Source organism: Colletotrichum chrysophilum (genome assembly GCF_026319265.1).
Source record: "Colletotrichum chrysophilum strain AFK26 chromosome Unknown scaffold_18, whole genome shotgun sequence".
Taxonomy (NCBI): Eukaryota; Fungi; Ascomycota; class Sordariomycetes; order Glomerellales; family Glomerellaceae; genus Colletotrichum; species Colletotrichum chrysophilum.
Window position 1 is genome coordinate 319,399 of NW_026517305.1, and position 15,231 is coordinate 334,629.

General features: G+C 56.4%; 5 protein-coding genes across 5 annotated transcripts; 2 read left to right on the forward strand and 3 right to left on the reverse strand.

The window, feature by feature from the left end:
- Positions 1-1,036: 1,036 nt before the first annotated feature.
- Positions 1,037-2,155, reverse strand: COL26b_003340 (uncharacterized protein; the record flags this gene model as incomplete). The annotated part of the gene is made up of 1 exon (XM_053176238.1): positions 1,037-2,155. The coding sequence occupies one exon, from the start codon at positions 2,153-2,155 to the stop codon at positions 1,037-1,039; it is 1,119 nt and encodes a 372-aa protein (XP_053039859.1).
- Positions 2,156-4,951: 2,796 nt separating this feature from the next.
- Positions 4,952-6,655, forward strand: COL26b_003341 (uncharacterized protein; the record flags this gene model as incomplete). The annotated part of the gene is made up of 3 exons (XM_053176239.1): positions 4,952-5,287; positions 5,381-6,144; positions 6,202-6,655. The coding sequence occupies 3 exons, from the start codon at positions 4,952-4,954 to the stop codon at positions 6,653-6,655; spliced, it is 1,554 nt and encodes a 517-aa protein (XP_053039860.1).
- Positions 6,656-8,103: 1,448 nt separating this feature from the next.
- COL26b_003342 (uncharacterized protein) lies at positions 8,104-8,888 on the reverse strand (the record flags this gene model as incomplete). The annotated part of the gene is made up of 3 exons (XM_053176240.1): positions 8,104-8,275; positions 8,345-8,658; positions 8,805-8,888. The coding sequence occupies 3 exons, from the start codon at positions 8,886-8,888 to the stop codon at positions 8,104-8,106; spliced, it is 570 nt and encodes a 189-aa protein (XP_053039861.1).
- A 4,217-nt stretch (positions 8,889-13,105) lies between these two features.
- COL26b_003343 (uncharacterized protein) lies at positions 13,106-13,741 on the reverse strand (the record flags this gene model as incomplete). Its single annotated transcript, XM_053176241.1, has 3 exons — positions 13,106-13,257; positions 13,318-13,427; positions 13,491-13,741. The coding sequence occupies 3 exons, from the start codon at positions 13,739-13,741 to the stop codon at positions 13,106-13,108; spliced, it is 513 nt and encodes a 170-aa protein (XP_053039862.1).
- A 508-nt stretch (positions 13,742-14,249) lies between these two features.
- Positions 14,250-15,183, forward strand: COL26b_003344 (uncharacterized protein; the record flags this gene model as incomplete). The annotated part of the gene is made up of 2 exons (XM_053176242.1): positions 14,250-15,036; positions 15,095-15,183. 2 exons carry the CDS (start codon positions 14,250-14,252, stop codon positions 15,181-15,183), a joined length of 876 nt encoding a protein of 291 aa, XP_053039863.1.
- Between the last annotated feature and the right edge of the window lie 48 nt (positions 15,184-15,231).

The following is a 15,231-nucleotide window of genomic DNA, read 5'->3' on the forward strand; positions in this document are numbered from 1 at the left end:
AGACCGTTGGGGAAATACGAGATGAATGCTACTAGGCTGAGCGACGGGCCACGGTCACTCGACAGCGCAGACAGATATGGCACGGCATCTGTCGTTGCCTCTGTCAGAGAACTGATCATTTCTCACCAGACACATCTGCCTTGCCAAACAAAGTGTCGTTCACATGGGGCCGCAGACTCAGGTTGAACATCCATCCGAGACAACCAAGTTTGCAGGTCGAGTAGACCCGTGCCAAGAAACTGTCGACCTTGTCATAAACGTGGAAGCCATGGTGGCTGCAACTATGAGTATATATAATCTCAGACAATCATCATCACACCTCACGAGTTCAGATGGAACAAACACCACATGGCATCACACAAGACAAGCAGGTCTCGGGCTGTATTCAACCGGAACCTCGTGCCTTCTTCATAGCATCACCGAACCCCTCTGGAACACTTGAACAACACCTCCCGAGCTGTCCGTTCGCAATTTGCACCATTTCATGCCGAACTTGCCAGGGCTTGCGTCGTGTCACCCCAAGAATCTGAATGCCGAACATCAATGACATGCGGTAAGCAGCAGTCAGGAGAGAGCCCCGAGATCTTCCCCGCGAACCACACCTCCGGGATTCTTCAACCAACCACACCGTTGTCAAAACTCGGTGGCTCGGCCGACCTGCAGATGCATGGCCCCAGTGTCACAAACTTCTGGGTCGACAAAGACAAGGCTACCCCAATCCCAGGGTCCGCCGCTCCAACATGAAGGGTCGCAAACTCTTTGTGCCTTGCGGACAGCCCGGGAGACCGGGGAGGGGTGTCGTCGGTCGACGATCAGCCGAAAGACGATGACCCCCATGTGGACGCGTCTCGGCGCGGAAAGCGCCTCGCCTTCCTTTGGCAAGAGGCCGGCTTTCGGTCCTCGAGGCCCACTACCTACGTTCTTACGGCAATCCAGCCGGTGAACCCGGCCCGGACTTCGGAATCAACTCACATGGCAGAAGACGCAATCATTGGCTCATTCAATTCATTTTCATTTTTAGCATGGTATCATTACATCAATAGTAGACCCGCAAGAACTCGACCAGCGCCATCATGGCCATGGCCTGGCCGTACGGCATACTCGTCCGCGGGATGTCCTTGTAATGCTGCAGATCGTGCCCCATACCCGTGCCGAACGACGTGTTCAGCAGCTCGCCCTCGGGGCTGATGTTCTCCAGCACCGCCCTGACGGCCTTGATCGCCGTCCCCTCGTACTCCTTGCCAATGTACTTCTTGCGCTGCCCCTTGAGGATGCCGTACGCGAACCCGGCCGTGGCGCTGGCCTCGACGTATGAGCCCTCCGCCTCGGGCACGTCGAGCAGCGTCCTCCACAGCCCGCTCTCCGCCTGCAGCGGCACGAGTGCGTTGACTTGCGCGTCGAGCGTGTTGACGAGGTGCGCGCGCAGCGCGTCGTCGCGGCCGAGGTCGAGCAGCTCGATGAACTCGGGGATGACGATGGTCACCCAGCTGTTGCCGCGGGCCCAGCGGGCGCGGGCAAAGTTGTGGCCGCCCTCGTGGAAGGTCCAGCCGTGGAAGAAGAGCCCCGTAGGCGCGTCGAAGAGGTACTGCAGGTGGATGAGGAACTGCTTCTTGGCCTCCTCGACGTAGTGCGGGCGGTTGAGCACGAGGCCGATCTTGGCGAGCGGCATGACGGTCATCATCAGCGTATCGTCCCACAGCTGCTGGTCGTTGACCTCGAGGTAGGTGATGTGCTGCATGCCGCCGTACTTTGTGCGCGGCAGGTCGTGGTAGGCCCACTCGGCCCAGCTCTCGAGCCAGGGGCGGTACGTCTCGTTGCCCGTCTTCTCGTAGACGTAGGCGAGCGTCAGGAAGACGGCCATGGTGTTGATGTTCTTGCCCTTGTGGCCCTCGTCGAAGCGGTTGCGGAACCAGTCCTCGATGGTCTTGAGGCACTCGTCGTCGCCCGTCAGCTCGTAGTACTTCCAGATGCCGTACAGGCCGATGCCGTGCGTCCACTCCCAGTCGTTCCAGCCCTTGGTGTCGATGATGCGGCCGTCGGCCAGCGTCATGAGGAACTCGCCCGTCGTGTCCTTGATGTTCACCAGCTCGTGGATGAGCTGCTTGACCTGCTTGTGGACATCGGCGGACTTGACGCCGTGAAGCTCGGCGGGCATTTTGGCGGTTTTTGGGGGTGTTGTATTAAACGGCAAGTTTCAATGGCTTGCTGTTCAATGAGTTAGTGACCGAGTTTCGGGTTCTCAAAGTGAGGCGGGGTAGCTCCGATCGCCGGCCAAAGACGGTTGGAACGTGGTCTTCCCTCAATCACGACGACTTACCTTGGGAGCATCCGATAAACAGGAAGTGCAGTCTCGAGAGTTTCACGAAGCGATCGGCCTGTTCCTTTGACGACAGTGGACGAGTATGAACACAGCACGCGTTGACGCCAGCTCTCCTCTTTTACGCTGGCCGCAGAAACCCTTATGAAGTGGCAGGGCTTCGGCGAAATGACCAAAATGCACAGCAGGTGTCAGGGGTACGTGGACGAAGAGAGCCGGGGGCACGAACGCGTTCGGCGTGATGCAGGCCGAGGTGTATGAAGGCCAAGACTTTTAAAAGATGCGCCGTCCTGTGCTTGCGGTCTTCGCTGGTCTTGAGAACCCCACAGCTCGATGTGCCATGAGGCTAGAAAGACGCACGAGGGATCCCACGAAGCATGGTATCAAGCTGTTATTTCCTGGATTGGTTGGCTGGGTATATCCCGCTGTAATGATGCAGTAGGAAACACTGAAGGAGGTTTGGGTTGGGTGAACCGGGGCCGACCCACTTCGGGTGGCCACCGACGCTGCGACTCGGCTCCATCTCGGGTCCTCCTCCCCCGCGCCCCGGGCTGGTTACCCCGCGCCGGTGGAGTCTTCCCCGATTTTCTCGTCGTCGTTTGCGGTTTGGCCTGGAGGTCGTCCTCTTTCCTGACTGGCGCGACTTTCCCAACCTGACCAGACCGCACTGGATGACCCCTGTGTGGCCCTCGCCCGGTACGAGGCCCGCCGGCGGCCGTTGTCCACAGCCCCTGTTTTTTCCCTCACGCGGCCTGGAGTTTGGGGAAGTCATCTCCGCACTCAGCCTGCGGTGAAAAGATGGAGATAGTCTGGAGAGAGAGCGCGAGACGGAGGAGATTTGAGGGGAAACAGCGGGCTTCCCCCATTTCCCCCAGGTTGCGGTTGCGGAGAGAGGCGGGAGTCTCCAGCACTTCTGCTGACCAAAGCGATATGCACAACTCGACCCGACTCAGGCACAATTCCAACGCGGAGTCGAGCGGAGTGTGGTCGAGCGAACTAGACCGGATAAATCCACTGGACAAGGTGCTAATGTGCTTTAATTGCAATTCCGGAACTCTGGTCATCCTCGCGATGCTTAAACCGTGTTCGCTGGAAACCCGCCCCCAACACAGCATAGCCCTACATCACACAGAAACGAAAGAAACCGTTACTACCTTATCCATGGACATCTGAGAACGCCTATTCGATTTCCTTCATGTCATACTTGATTTGCAACGATATAGAAATCATCACAGCACATGAAATGACTGCACTGTCTTCAATTGCTTACATCGGTGCCTCTCTCTCCTTGTTCACCTCCATTTCTCCCAGCCCCCAAAGCCCCTGGCTCAGTCCCCAGCCAGTTGCCATAACTCTCACATCCCCATGTGACCTATCACCAAGTTCTATCCAGCCGTCAAGAAATGACAGCACTATGCGGCTTAACACTGACCTGCCAAGAAAGCACTCCGAGGCAGCCGCACGCTCCATCAAGCTTTTCCAAGACGAAGGGCGCGGGCATCCGCCGACGCTAGAGACACCTTTCAGGCTCAACCCGCCCTGATCCCATCACCGTCGCACCCCTCCCATCATACCAAGCCAATCCCATCCCCTGTCGATGACACCCCCCAAAAGCCGAGCCGACTCGCCAGATTCACATCTGCCCAGAGGTCTTCCCCTTGCCCTTCCGTTCAGTGCCGTAGACCGCCCGTCTTGGCAAAGAGCCTCTTTCCAACAGTCTCGTTCTCTCCTCGGTGAAGAAAACCCGATTCAAGTGAGACATCCCAACGCAGAGTCTGCGACTGGCGACAAGATCCAAACACAGAAGCCGTAGACGCTCCATTACCAGGATTGCCTCGCCACCCATGCAACGCGCAGCCAGAAACAAAAACTAGCCGTGTCCACCGTCTGAACCATACCTTGAGCAATGCACTCACGCCCGCCGTCACCCCGTACCAACCCCGTGGGCCCCCAGTCCCCATATCAGCCGGCTCCCCAACCAACCCCAAACTTGACTCGTGCCGTCCTACCCATAGTTGATGGGTACCGTTGTGCAAGCCTCCCATCCAATCTGCGGCCTATATCCGTCTCTCGTTCTCCAGATAGTAGGAGTTTGGGAAGGTCCAAAGGGGCGTGTGAGACTCAGGCCACGCCTCGTCGCCCATCTCGGTCGAATGATGCCCCAAGTGAACCCACCTCTCTCCTTCGTCCTGTTGGCTGTCGCAAGTTCCTGGCCCAGGCATCCTCGAATCGCAGACGTCCCTTCTCCCCGGGCTTCGTGGGGGTTCCTGTTCGCTCTCGTCGTCCCTTTTCGCGGGGGACCGAACCATCCCCACTGGGGAACACGCGCCTCCCAACAGGAAATCTTGGGGTAATAGTGAGGAGAGAGTGAGGGTTGGATCCGGGGTTTGACAGGCGACCCGAATAAGAAAGGGCGATATCCAAGGCCAGGCACACTCATCACCTCATACTCCACCCTGATCTGCTCTTATATAGAACTTGGTAGCATCCGTCCCGTCTGGACTCTCTTCTCCAGGTCACTCACTTTCTTCACCCTTTTGAGAGTGTGACTTCAAGGTCTTCAAAGAAGTCATCAGAACTTTGAACCTAATATCGGCGCTTAAGTGCAGTCGTTCTCACCAAACACATCACAACATGGCCTCTCAAGAAGTGAACGACGCCCCAGGGGCCAAGCCTACCCTCACCGAACTCGAACGCACACCCTCGTACGAGAAGGCGCCAGCAACCCGCCTCGAAAATGTCGACAACGAACTGTCGCAGTACATCGGCGGCGACATCACCGTCTCCAAAGAGCGCAGCGACGAGCTCCGCAAGAAGATCGACCGTCGCATCCTCCTCGTCATGATCTGCACATACTTCCTCCAGGCCATCGACAAGGGGACAATGTCCTTCGCCTCCGTCATGGGACTGCAGAAAGACACCGGCCTTGTGGGACAGCAGTTCTCCTGGCTCACGACCTGTATCTACATCGTAAGTCTCGACCGTATTACACTGCAGCCAACTCTTGGGCCATAACCACAGCCACCACCACGACAAGACTGAACGAGCTAACAACACTCTCAGGCCATCTTGTTCGTAGAATGGCCGCAGAATTACTTGATCGCCCGTCTCCCCATCGCTAAATACCTCTCATTCTCCATCATCGCTTGGGGCGCCGTCCTCGCCTGCCACGCCGCCTGCACAAACTTCACCGGCCTCGTGGTCGTCCGCACTCTCCTGGGTATCTTCGAGTCCGCCTGCCAGCCCGCCTTCGTCATCCTCTCCTCCCTGTGGTACCGCCGCGAGGAGCAGGCCTCCCGCGTGACATACTGGTACATGATGAACGGCGCCCAGCAGATTGTCGGCGGTCTCCTCGCGTACTGCTTCACCCACATCAAGACCGGGCCCCTCAAGTCATGGCAGTGGCTGTTCCTCGTCTACGGCGTTATTTCCGTCATTTTTGGCGTCTTCGTCCTCTTCTGGATGCCCGACTCCCCCATGCGCGCCAAGTGCTTCACCGAGCAGGAGAAGAGGGAGATGGTCGAGCGTGTGAGGGATAACCAGACCGGTATCCAGAACAAGAAGTTCAAGCGCGAGCAGGCTGTCGAGGCCCTCACGGATCCCCAGGTCTGGGGGTACGCTCTCATCGCGCTGTGCACCACCCTGCCCACCTCTGGCCTTGGCGCATTTGCAAACATCATCATCATGAGCTTCGGCTTCAGCACCCTCGAGGTGCAGCTCCTCGCCATGGTTCTTGGTTTCTACATCATCTTTGTGCTTCTCGGATCCGTCTGGCTGGTCAAGAAGACGGGCCAGAACCTCTACATCATGCTTGGCTTCTGCGTTCCGTAAGTCCCTTGCCCCCAAACTACTTGCAGAATCGCATCCACTAACTAGACATCCAGCTCCGTCGTCGGCACCGTCCTCCTCATGACCCTCCCCAACAAGACCTTCTCACAGCACATCGGCCTCCTCATCTGCTACTACATCACCCTCTCCTTCTGGTCCGCCCAGACCCTCGCGCTCTCCCTCATCTCGCGCAACATCGCCGGCCAGACCAAGAAGCAGATCGCCGTCGCCCTCAACTTCATCATCTGGGCCACCGGCAACGCCATCGGGCCCCAGGTCTTCCTCAGCTGGAACGCCCCGCGCTACTTCATCGCCTTCGCGACCCACCTCGGCTGCTACGCGCTGCTCATCCTCATCATCATCGGGCTGAGGATCCACCTCACGAGGCAGAACAGGAAGAGGGACGAGATGGCCGCCTCGGGCGTCGCGGAGGCGTCTCCCGACTACACCGCTCATGCGTTTGAGGACATGACGGATAGGGAGAACCTGTCGTTCCGCTATGTGTTCTAAGAGGTTGTGTGTTAGCGTGTAATTGTAGAGTCGGTAATGAGATTTGACTAATGTGTCATGACTTCACTATTCAATCTGCCTCCAATGTGATATGCTGCTTCTGTCTCAATTATCTATTAGCTTACTGGAGAACCCGGCTCAAATTACTTTGAACGGCTGTGATATTAGCGGACAAGAGCTACAATGAGGCTGACGACAGAGATGAAGGTGATAACTGCGGCTACGAGGGTAAAGAGAAGAAATAAGGCAGTAGAGACAACTAGGATAGCAGAACGATGTGCCATGGCATCGAGAACCTCAAATTCACCCAAATAACCTAAGACCCTATTCCAGTCCTGTCATTAAAACGGAGTCGGAGTTCGTTACGCCGTACAAAGTCCGCAGGCGACACTGCTGACGCAAGCCCCGAGAGCCTACATAAATCCCGCCAAACATCTCGTAGGTGCTAACTTCTCAACGTCAGCAGCACCTTGAATTCTAGAGCTTTCGCAACATATCTTGATCAAGTATCTAAGTCAAAAGATACAGAAAGGGGATGAAGTTAAACCCCAACGGCGTAGCTCTTTAAGCCTCCTCTTGGCATCTCCAACGCCAAGCGCAATATTTGGGGTAACAATTCATCCCACTCAAGGGCAGCCTCCAGACCAGGGCATCTGATCCCGTGTGACCCCCATGTTTCCCCTCTGCCAATCTATTTTGCACCTCTTCGTCTTTGATTCCAATGGTCTTGGCCAGCTTCAACCTGCGGACCAAGAGGGGCGCATGGCAGGGCTGTAACCTCCGCGCGTTCAAATCAGGATGGAGGAGCCGTGTGAATCGTGTTGCCTGATCCGGCTTGCAATCCCTGTTTCGACACCGCCTGGTCGGATGAGCTGTCAAAGTGAAGGATCCGGGACGCTGACGGATCGCCGGTGGGGCCGGAACCCGGCGACGGTGGATTTGGTCGGTCCGCTCCCGCCCCGTTGGTAAAGCGGGCGCAGGTTCAAAGACCGCCGGAACGTCCAGTTTCTGGATTGCAAAGGGAAAGTACGCCAGAAACAAAAAGACTCCAATTGAAACCTCTTATCTACCGCTATGGAAATCCGAGGACTTGCCAGAAGCCCTGTGTCCAGCCCAAACCCATCCCATCGTGAAAGACCATGAAAGGAAAATGCCGTAGACGAAATATGAGAAAGAGAATAGACCATGATTGAAATCGTCGTGAGACGGAGAGGTGTAAGATGCCAATGCGACGCTGATGCTCGCTCCCCCGATGCCGATGCTGATGCTGATGCCGATGTCGCTCGAAGAAAAGAATGCCTGTCGCTCGCTATCATCCCATGCTGCAACGTAAGATACCTGTAAAATGCGCCGCCGCCTATACTCATACACCAATCATCACCGTCGCCGTCATTTCTTATCCCCGAGCCCGCACATGCGCCACCACCTGCGCGGCGCCGAGCCTGCCTCTAGTACCAGACCGGATCGACGGCCCAGTGCCTGAGCATGGCACTCAAGGCCTTGTTCCATTCGTACACGAAGCACGCCTTGAGCTGTTCCGCCTCCTCCGCCGAAGGCTCGCGGCCTCCCCACATCTCAGGCTTCACGGCCTCGACGCCGGCGTATCCGTCAACTAGGCCACTGCGAGTGCGCGTCAGCTCCGAAATCTCTCGGGGAAAAGTCATCTAGATGCGCGCGAGGTCCACTTACTCTTCCTGGATCTTGGTCAAGCAGAGCCACGCCAGGTTCCAGCTCTTGTTCGAGTTCGGGTCGCTGCGCACGCGGACGTGGGCGTCGTAGAGGATGTCGCTGCAGATCGGGTAGCTGCGCGTCATCCCGCGCAGCTCGCTCAGGAGCTGGTTGCTGTTGACATAGTAGTCCCAGGCCGCCGTCATGGGGCCCTGGAAGGCGACGGCGTCCTCTTCGTTCTCACAGGTCGCGGCCACGCGCTCGATCCGGCAGAGCTCTGTGAGGGTGTTTACCCGGTGGGTTTCGAGCGACTCGATGAGCTGCTGGACGGAGCGCTGTAAGGTTCTGTCAGTATGGTATCTCGGATGAAGCACGCATGTAGCGATCATGAAGAAGGTTGGGTTCTGTACGAGGTAGAAGGGAGGGAGGGACGAGTAGGGACAGGACGGGGCGATAGTACAAAGAAGAGGCCTTCACTAACTTGGACCGCCCTTGGCTTCTTGCTACTCTTGGAGCTGCGGTGGCTGGATGAACCTCCTGAACGGCCGGAACGTGACGAAGACATTGTTGGTGGCGTGCGGGAAGAATGCGACTTCTGAGTGGTGCGGGATGATGAGAAAGAAGACAGGATGTCTTGAACTGTGAACTCGGCGTCCTCGAGGGGGTCGTTTACTTCGGTGATATTGGTGTGTCTGCTGGTGATGCTGCTGCTTCGAGACCAGGACTTGAAGTCGGGCGAGCTCGATGATATATCCAGCTCCGATGCTTCTTCGGATGTCGGGCTCATCACGGCAGGCGTTCAGCTCCAAGAAGCTGTTCAGAGGGCGTTCAGATCGTCCAAAAGAGGCAGCCAGGGGTCTTTCCGGCTAACGAGGCTCTATGCCGAGTGACGTCGGTACTCAGAGAAGATCGCAGATAGCCGCCAGAATGGTAAGATTGGTGTCTGCAGTCAGGAGAGTGATGTCCGGAGCGAAGGTCAACGGAGAGAGCGTATGACGATGATGTGAACATGCATTCGCAGAGCCACCCTTGAGCTTGGGTCAGAAGTGAGAGGTTCATGCGTGAGTAACACCGAGAGATTGTCATGCAATGAATGCCAAGGTGGCTGATTATGGATATCAGAGACGCTCTGTATGGTCAAATATATGGTGATTATGATTGTTTGAAAACAAAAAGATGACAGTTTAAACATAACAACAGACGTCCGTGGTCAACGGAAGACGGGAGCGGGAAGTCTAAGCCACACGTGTCCGCCCCTAACACCGCGCCAGTCGTAGGAGTGTGAACTCCGAAGCTCTAAACGCGGGATACATGACAGTCTAAAGTCTGTGTAACGGGGCTGGGGATGGGGCTGATTGATGGCTCCCGAAGGTAGAGGTCAACGAGGTCGAGCCACGAGCTAAGACGGGCTTGGACAAGGAGCACCCAAACGGGTGGCCAGCAGCCCTCCGACCCCTTGCCGACGCTGTCCCAGAAAACCGGCTGTGGGTAGATTGTAGTGAGTTCTGAGCATGTTCGGATGTCGAGGTCGGGACGACAAGGGGGTGCGGCCTCTGTGGAGCGATGGGAGAGAAGAGGCAATTCAAACCGATGATTGGCAGGAGCAGGACCGGTGCTCGGCCGAATACATGCTTACAAAGGAAACATATTTTTGTCTTTGCGGGTTTCTGGGAGTCACCCTGGACAATGACGATAAGATCGTGGTTGTGCGAAACCCAGCTGCCGGGACGGGTGGGCAGCCATGATGCACGTCCTGGGGTGTGACAGACCGTGTGCAAGGGTGTGCGATGCAGCCCTACAGGCAGATGTTACGATGGCTCATAGTTGATAGGGTGCTCCGGGACGAGGTCAGCACGAAACAGCTCGTCGTTGGGCCCCGAGTGAAAGGCGATGCGCATAGGTGAGATTTTAGCGGTTGGCAAGTCCGTGGCATGGCGCGCAACGGTCGCTCAAGACCAGCCATCTTCAGACTCTGATTGATCCAAACAATTTGGAGATGTATGCAGGTGGATGTGAACATTGCGGATTAGGTGGCCGGTGTAGGACGCACTGCACTGCAGCAAGACCAGACCGTGGCTCTGCAGCTGACACGGGGCCCAGAGGACTTTTGCCCTTGGCAGCCCGTCGGTCCGGAGCATGTTGGCATATGAAACAATCTTATCAAGATGGACATAAGGTCGCTCATGGAAATTTGCATCCATCGTGCAGACACGAGGTTTGCGTGGTGTTCGGGCGGTGGCAAGCGAACGCGAATTCAACCGTCGGAGTTCACGCCGCAGACAGCCGGGACAGGAGCGGCGACGAGACGGAACGGTGGAGAAGACCCACAATGACGACGGTGCGGATATCGGCGATCGCTGTTGAGGATCGTGTTCAGAAAGTTGATCGTATTGTAAAACTCAGTAGGATACCGACTCGCTGGTGTGACAGTGTCGTCCGAATATCGCAAGTCATATTCCCGCGGATATGTCATCCCAATTCCCCAAGTGACGGGGTGTCCTTGGCTTGCATATGCGGGGAGGATGCGATAGGGCTGAAGGGTGGTGGTTTTGCCAATGAGACCACAGGGTGGCCAGTTTGGGTATCAGCTGTCCCACACCTGGTATGACTGACTTCGGACTTGGCCTCGGCACAAACTGTTGATTGCTGGATGTGGTTCAAGGTGTGGGAAAACGCAGTCATTCAGAAGGCGACAGCAGGTTCAGATCGGGCATCTGGTGGTGTTGTGTTGCCATACCAAAGGCCGATGACAGGAACAGGAACGATGTGGCTCTGGAGTCATGCAAGGCCTGAAATGACCTGCGGCACCCCGGCGGTGCGTCACAATGATGGCCAATGGCATTTCCAGCGAGCTGTTTCTCGGTTGGCGAAAACGTGGTGCTGAATGTCAGGCTGTTGCAGCTGAAACTTGATCACACACCTTGGTGGCAGATTGATCAACAGATTGGGCCGGTCGATCACGGACCTAGGCCCGCTCGCAGATCATGTCGGCCTCATGGTATGTCTTCCGAGAAAGGAACGTCAGCACCGACTGAAGTTGGGTAGAGTGGGGTGGAGTAGAGTAGAGTTTGGCGATATCAATACAAGGGTGAGGCGTTGCGGTGGATTCAGGAAGCTCGTGTTGAATTTTGGCGAGGCAGACTCGCTCTCACCTGCGGATGGTATGTGATCCACGATCCGCGAAGGGTCACAAGGCCCGAACAAGCGCCATACCGGTTGAAACAGCGGAGGGGCCGTCCTTGGCCAAGAGATGGGAGTGGGATTCTAAGCGCGGGAGCGGTGTCGGCCGTGTGGTTTGCTGCGGTACGCGGGAAGAAGACGGGAGGGAATGTGAGGAAGCCATCGCAATAACTGGATTCAGCAAATGGAAGGGAACAAGCGCGGGAAACAAGGTGCGGGAGCCTAAAAAGAGTGGAAAGACACAGCGGGAGAGGACCACTGAAACAAGGCAGGTCCCGGACTTGCTTGGATGCGCCTGCGCCACGCCCACTCAGAGTACGTACCTGCACTAACTGAGAAGTCTCCACTATAAAAGCTCTTGCCGTTTGGGACTCCAATCAGATACCCTCAAAGTCCGAGTAGGAGCCATGCCATTGGCTTGTCGGATGGGGCTTGCTCCGGGAAAAGTGGCTCAAGGTTCGGCCTCAGCCCCCCGGTTCCTGGAAATCCGGCAGAGACAGGAATATCTCTCCGATTCAACACTCTACATCTGGTGTCATTCTGCAACCGTGCATGTCGACGTTTCTTTCCTCGTTGGTTTACGGGGCGCTTAGCCGCCGCGGACTCAATGGTTGTTTCCGCACTTGTTTGCCGAGGTCTGTTACTGAACAACAACCACCGACGCCCAAACAAACCCACTGCTTACAGTGCACCAACGAAACGAGCCCTTCGCGTCTCTGGCGTCTGTCATGCACATCTCACACAATCCAGCGGCTTCACTGTGACCACCAAGAGTGCAAGTTCAGTTTGCTGCAGTTAGGAATTCCGGGAAAAACCCCACCTTCCTAACCTGTCTCATTCACTTGGCAGGCAGAATCTGTTGACGTCCACCGACACACCGGCCAGCGCTATGTCAGCACTCGGCATGATGCACTGTGATCTGTAAGCCAGAACTTTTGAATCTCATCGCTTCTCCAGCGTCATGTCCTTGTTTTCGGCCCCCACATCCCCTAACCGGCGTGTAACGTGAGCTCACTCGCCTCCCTTGTCACGTGGGCCGCCACTTGCAAGTCAAATCGCGTCTGACTACAGTTGTCCTGTCGCCTATCGTTGTCGGGCAACTCCGCCCATGGAGCCGATGAGAGTGGAAGGTCACCGATCGCCGTCGAATATGTCTACTCCGCTTACCTCACCTCAAAATATTCGGTCGCCGCAGTCTGGCTGACCACCTCCGGAGAGCGCCGGTAGTTTCAGAATGGCTTCACTGACATCACTACGGCCGTGAACGAGAGGCCTCTGTCGTACAACGACTCTCTTTCGGGAATAGGTCGTGTGCTTCGCTTCTCTCGGCGATTCAGGAAGATATGGGCAAAATTTCGTCGAATCACCAGTATCTATTATCTAAGAGAGCAAAACCAGAAGCTTGAACTGCGCTGATGATTATGCCCCCTAAGTTCTTGCAAAAGCCACAGCCAAATTTGCCCCATGAACAGGCCAGGTCTAGAGCGCCTTTTCCAATACGCCATTCATCCTTCTCCAAGATGAGCAAGTGATCAATTGCCAGTTCAGAGCCACTTCGTATAACTGTTGTGGAGGAAAGAATTTGCAGGCTTTTCGTATGGTCTAAGACCAGATGTCGCAGTCCGTAGTGTAGATCTTTGGAGGCGCACCCTCGGGCCACCAGTCCTCAGGCTTGCAAGCCCACTTGATCCGGTTGCAGTCCGAGATGCCGCCGCCGCAGCTGAGATAGCCATTCCAGTTGTCGAGGACCTCGTCTGGTAGTTTTATTAGCAAAGGTCGACTCTGGGCAGGAAGAAATTGCACATCGCACTTACTGAGGTTGATATGGGTCTCCTTGTACGTGCCGTCGAGAGTCTCGCACTGGCACTTGAGGCCGTCCCAGCTGTCGGCACCGCAGTCCTTGCAAGTCTTCCAGAAGTCGCCCCTATGTGGACATCAGTCGTTTGGCACTCAGCAGGGCCGTAGTGCTGATGAGGGCAGGACTCACGTCTTGTGATGCTCAGGCTTGATTTCCAAGTCACCCAGGACGTTGGAGATGCAGTCGTTGAGGTTAATGACGCTGAAGGAAGTAGCACCGCAGATCTTCTCGTTGCAGTAGGTGGTGATACTGCCATCATCGCGGAGGTTGAATTGAGGGCCATCGTTGAGATAGCCACAGCCATCGTCGAGGAAGCCGGCCTCGGTGACCTTGGAGATGCCAAGGGCAAGAAGAATGCCTGAAAGTACGAGCTTGGCCATTTTGGGTGGTGATGTGGGTGTCGCTTGGGTTGTGATGTTTTGCTTCACAACAGGTCAAGAATAGGGGTGAGAGGAAGAAGCAGGGAACGAAACAGGAGACAAGATATACTAGGAAGCCAGTGGAAAAGAAGAAGCATCCTTAGATATTTACAAGTGGGAAGAGCAACTGACTTTAACCACCTACCCTCCTGGTCTGGGTGAATTGTAGATAATTCACCTCGCATGAAAACTCTTCACCCTCCTAGCAAGCAATCTCACATTGCCTGCCTTCTTTATTGTTCTTCTATCCCAGATCGTTCCTACCTTTCTAAGGTAGAATATCTCACCTTCACCCAAGGCAGAGCTTTCAAGGCTCTTCCATCTCTACAAAAAGCACTTCTTCCTTTGCCCCCCTTCCACTGAAAACAGACCTCGCCACAACACCGCAGGTTTTCAGAAAACAAGTGAATTCCTTCACAACGACAACAACACCCACGCGCCCTCACCACAAAATCATCCCATAGTCAAGATGAACCTCCGCGCCGCCACGATCTGCCTCCTCGAAGGACTCCCTCTCCTCATCAACGCGGGCAACAGCACCGTCGTCAATGGCGCCAATGGCCTGAAGACCACAGTCGTCAAGATCAAGACGACCATCACGACCACCGCTACAGTCACTGCCACGGTTGAGGAGCCCTCCTCGATCAAGAACCCTCGTCTCAGCAACACCACTCACCTCACCAGTCACATCTGGTGGCTCCCCATGGACACTCCCAAGTCCAAGGTCGCCAACAGCAAGGCCAAGCTCGCCAGTCCCGAGACCGAGATCCCCCAGACTGGCCTCTCCAAGACCATCCCCTCCAAGGCCCTCACCCCCTCCGCCCTCGCCGCCAACATCGCCCTCGCCAGCCCCAACTCGACCACCACCCACACCCACCCCTCCATCACCGTCGTCGACATCACCGCCACCAGCCCGCGCTCCCCCCTCGACGACAACAACCTCGACGACGGCACCCTCGCCCCGGCCTCCGACCCCGCCGCCGGCTTCATCAAGACCTGCTCCGCCTGGCAGGTCTGGGACGCCAACAACGTCCTCTGGGCCCGCTGCCGCGCCCGCGGCCGCGGGAACATGTACTGGTCCCGCATCGGCCTCGACCACATGCTCGGCAACGTCGGCGGCCGCCTCGTCTACCAGCGCGAGGGCTACTTTTCGTCCTCGTGCGTCTCGTGCCAGCGCCGCGCCCGCACCACCAGCTACCTCCAGTGCGAGTGCAAGGACAACCAGGGCGAGTTGCAGACGACCAGCATCGACCTGAGTGAGTGCCGTTCCCTTCTTCTCTCACTTCTGGAAACTCCAACTAACCCCAGTCGCAGACCGCTACCTTGGCAACAGGGACGGCTTCATCTGCTCCGAGTACATGTGTGGTGTGCGCGAGGGACCCCCGCCCGGCTCCCGCAAGTGAGTCGACCTCGTTGGCTACGCTTCATAATTTTCAAGGAGAAGGGAAAGA